We start from the raw sequence: 1,533 nt of genomic DNA, 5'->3' as shown, positions 1-1,533 counted from the left end.
CCCTAGACATGGCTTCGGATTTTGGTGGACGATTATAATTAGGGATTAGTAAAGCATATTTTCATACAGTGGTTATAATATCTCAGCAAAGAAAGAAAAAACAACAAAACTGAAATCAATTGATAAAAAACGGAAATTATTATTATTCATTCATTCACCAAATCAGATATGGAAAAGTTACTAAAACAAAAAAGAGAGAGTAATAAAAAAAAAGTTAGGGTTTTGGAGCAGCTGGTTCCTCAAAAGCCCAAGAGTTCTCCTTGCGAACTTTTTCTTCTTCTTCGGGTGTGAAATCGTTCTCGATATTAAAGATCACACGAACCTCCTCTGGCGTCATGTCTTTGATGTGATCTGCAACGTTCTGGCAAGTGAGATCAAGAAGGCCTTTGACGTTTAGATAGTTAGCAGCGAGAATGAGTTGAAAGAATGTCGCCAGATCTTTATCCTTGAGAAACTCTGCTTCCCATTCCTTGAGCTTCACGGCTTCTTCTTCAGACGTTGAATCAGCTTCCTTCTTCTCCTTGGCTTCCTTGTTGATCTCTTCTTCATCATCTACAACATTGACGTGTGTTTTGCAATACTCGATCACCATGGAGAGGATCTTTCCGGTGACGTTTGAAAGTGGGATTGCTTTGTCTGCACACTCGTCTTCGATCATGTGCCTTACGATCTGCAGTTTTCTCGCCACCACTTCTTCAATTACGAAAGACTCGCCATCAGAGCTCACCAACTCAATCTTTTTCGAAGACATATTGTTTCGATCGTTTTGGGTGATGAATCGGTTTATAAATTATGCAAAAGCTATTGGAATGAGAGAGATTGTTGAATGATGAATAGAATAAATTAGAGGAGTCGAAGAAGTTCTATTTATAAAGTTTCAGAGTCGGTTAATTGTGTTTTCCTTTTCACAATTGGAAAACATGTGTTTCTTCCTTTTTCTTCCAAGTCCCAAACAAAATAGGAAAAACCAAATCCTACTTTTTTAACTAGGTTTTACTTTTAATAATTTTGGTCTTAACCGTAGATAATAATAATTCTGAGCTTATCTAGTAGATTCTATACACTTCTTTAACATATTCCTTTTGTTTTAATATTATTATATACTAGGTATGGACACCAAAATCCAAGACAACAAAACCAAGACAACAAAGTCTTTACAACAATCACCTACTTGTTTTGTATATAGTCTCAAGTCTTTACACTTGTTTTGTAAAGTCTCAACCTACAAATAATCTTGCTCTTACACTGCTAACCAAACATATACAGAGATAACATGGACACCAAAATCCCTAATTTTCCAACTAACATCAAATAACCCTAATTTACGATCCAAAAATCTAAGAACCCTAATCATAAAACAATTGTACTAAATCTAAGAACCGTACCATGTGATTCCAATTGCTTCAATCTCTTCCAATCTTCTGATTCCAATTTGTTTTCTCGTTTCACCGATACAATCGCGAGAGAAAGAGAGAGAGAGAGAGAGAGAGAGAGAGAGAGAGAGAGAGAGGAAAAATAATAAAATCATCCACC

At 35.9% G+C, this 1,533-nt stretch overlaps 1 protein-coding gene across 1 annotated transcript; it reads right to left on the bottom strand.

The window, feature by feature from the left end:
* LOC104714921 (SKP1-like protein 14) lies at positions 215-793 on the bottom strand. Its single transcript, XM_010432386.1, has one exon. The coding sequence runs from the start codon at positions 749-751 to the stop codon at positions 215-217; it is 537 nt and encodes a 178-aa protein (XP_010430688.1). The 5' UTR covers positions 752-793.

This window comes from Camelina sativa, chromosome 9, assembly GCF_000633955.1.
Source record: "Camelina sativa cultivar DH55 chromosome 9, Cs, whole genome shotgun sequence".
NCBI classification, from domain to species: domain Eukaryota; kingdom Viridiplantae; phylum Streptophyta; class Magnoliopsida; order Brassicales; family Brassicaceae; genus Camelina; species Camelina sativa.
Note: the sequence above shows the minus strand (reverse complement) of the source record. Positions and strands in the feature narration are given on the sequence as shown.

Excerpts from the sequence above, each read along its gene's own strand:
- LOC104714921 (XM_010432386.1), bottom strand. The coding sequence starts at position 751 with ATGTCTTCGAAAAAGATTGAGTTGGTGAGCTCTGATGGCGAGTCTTTC.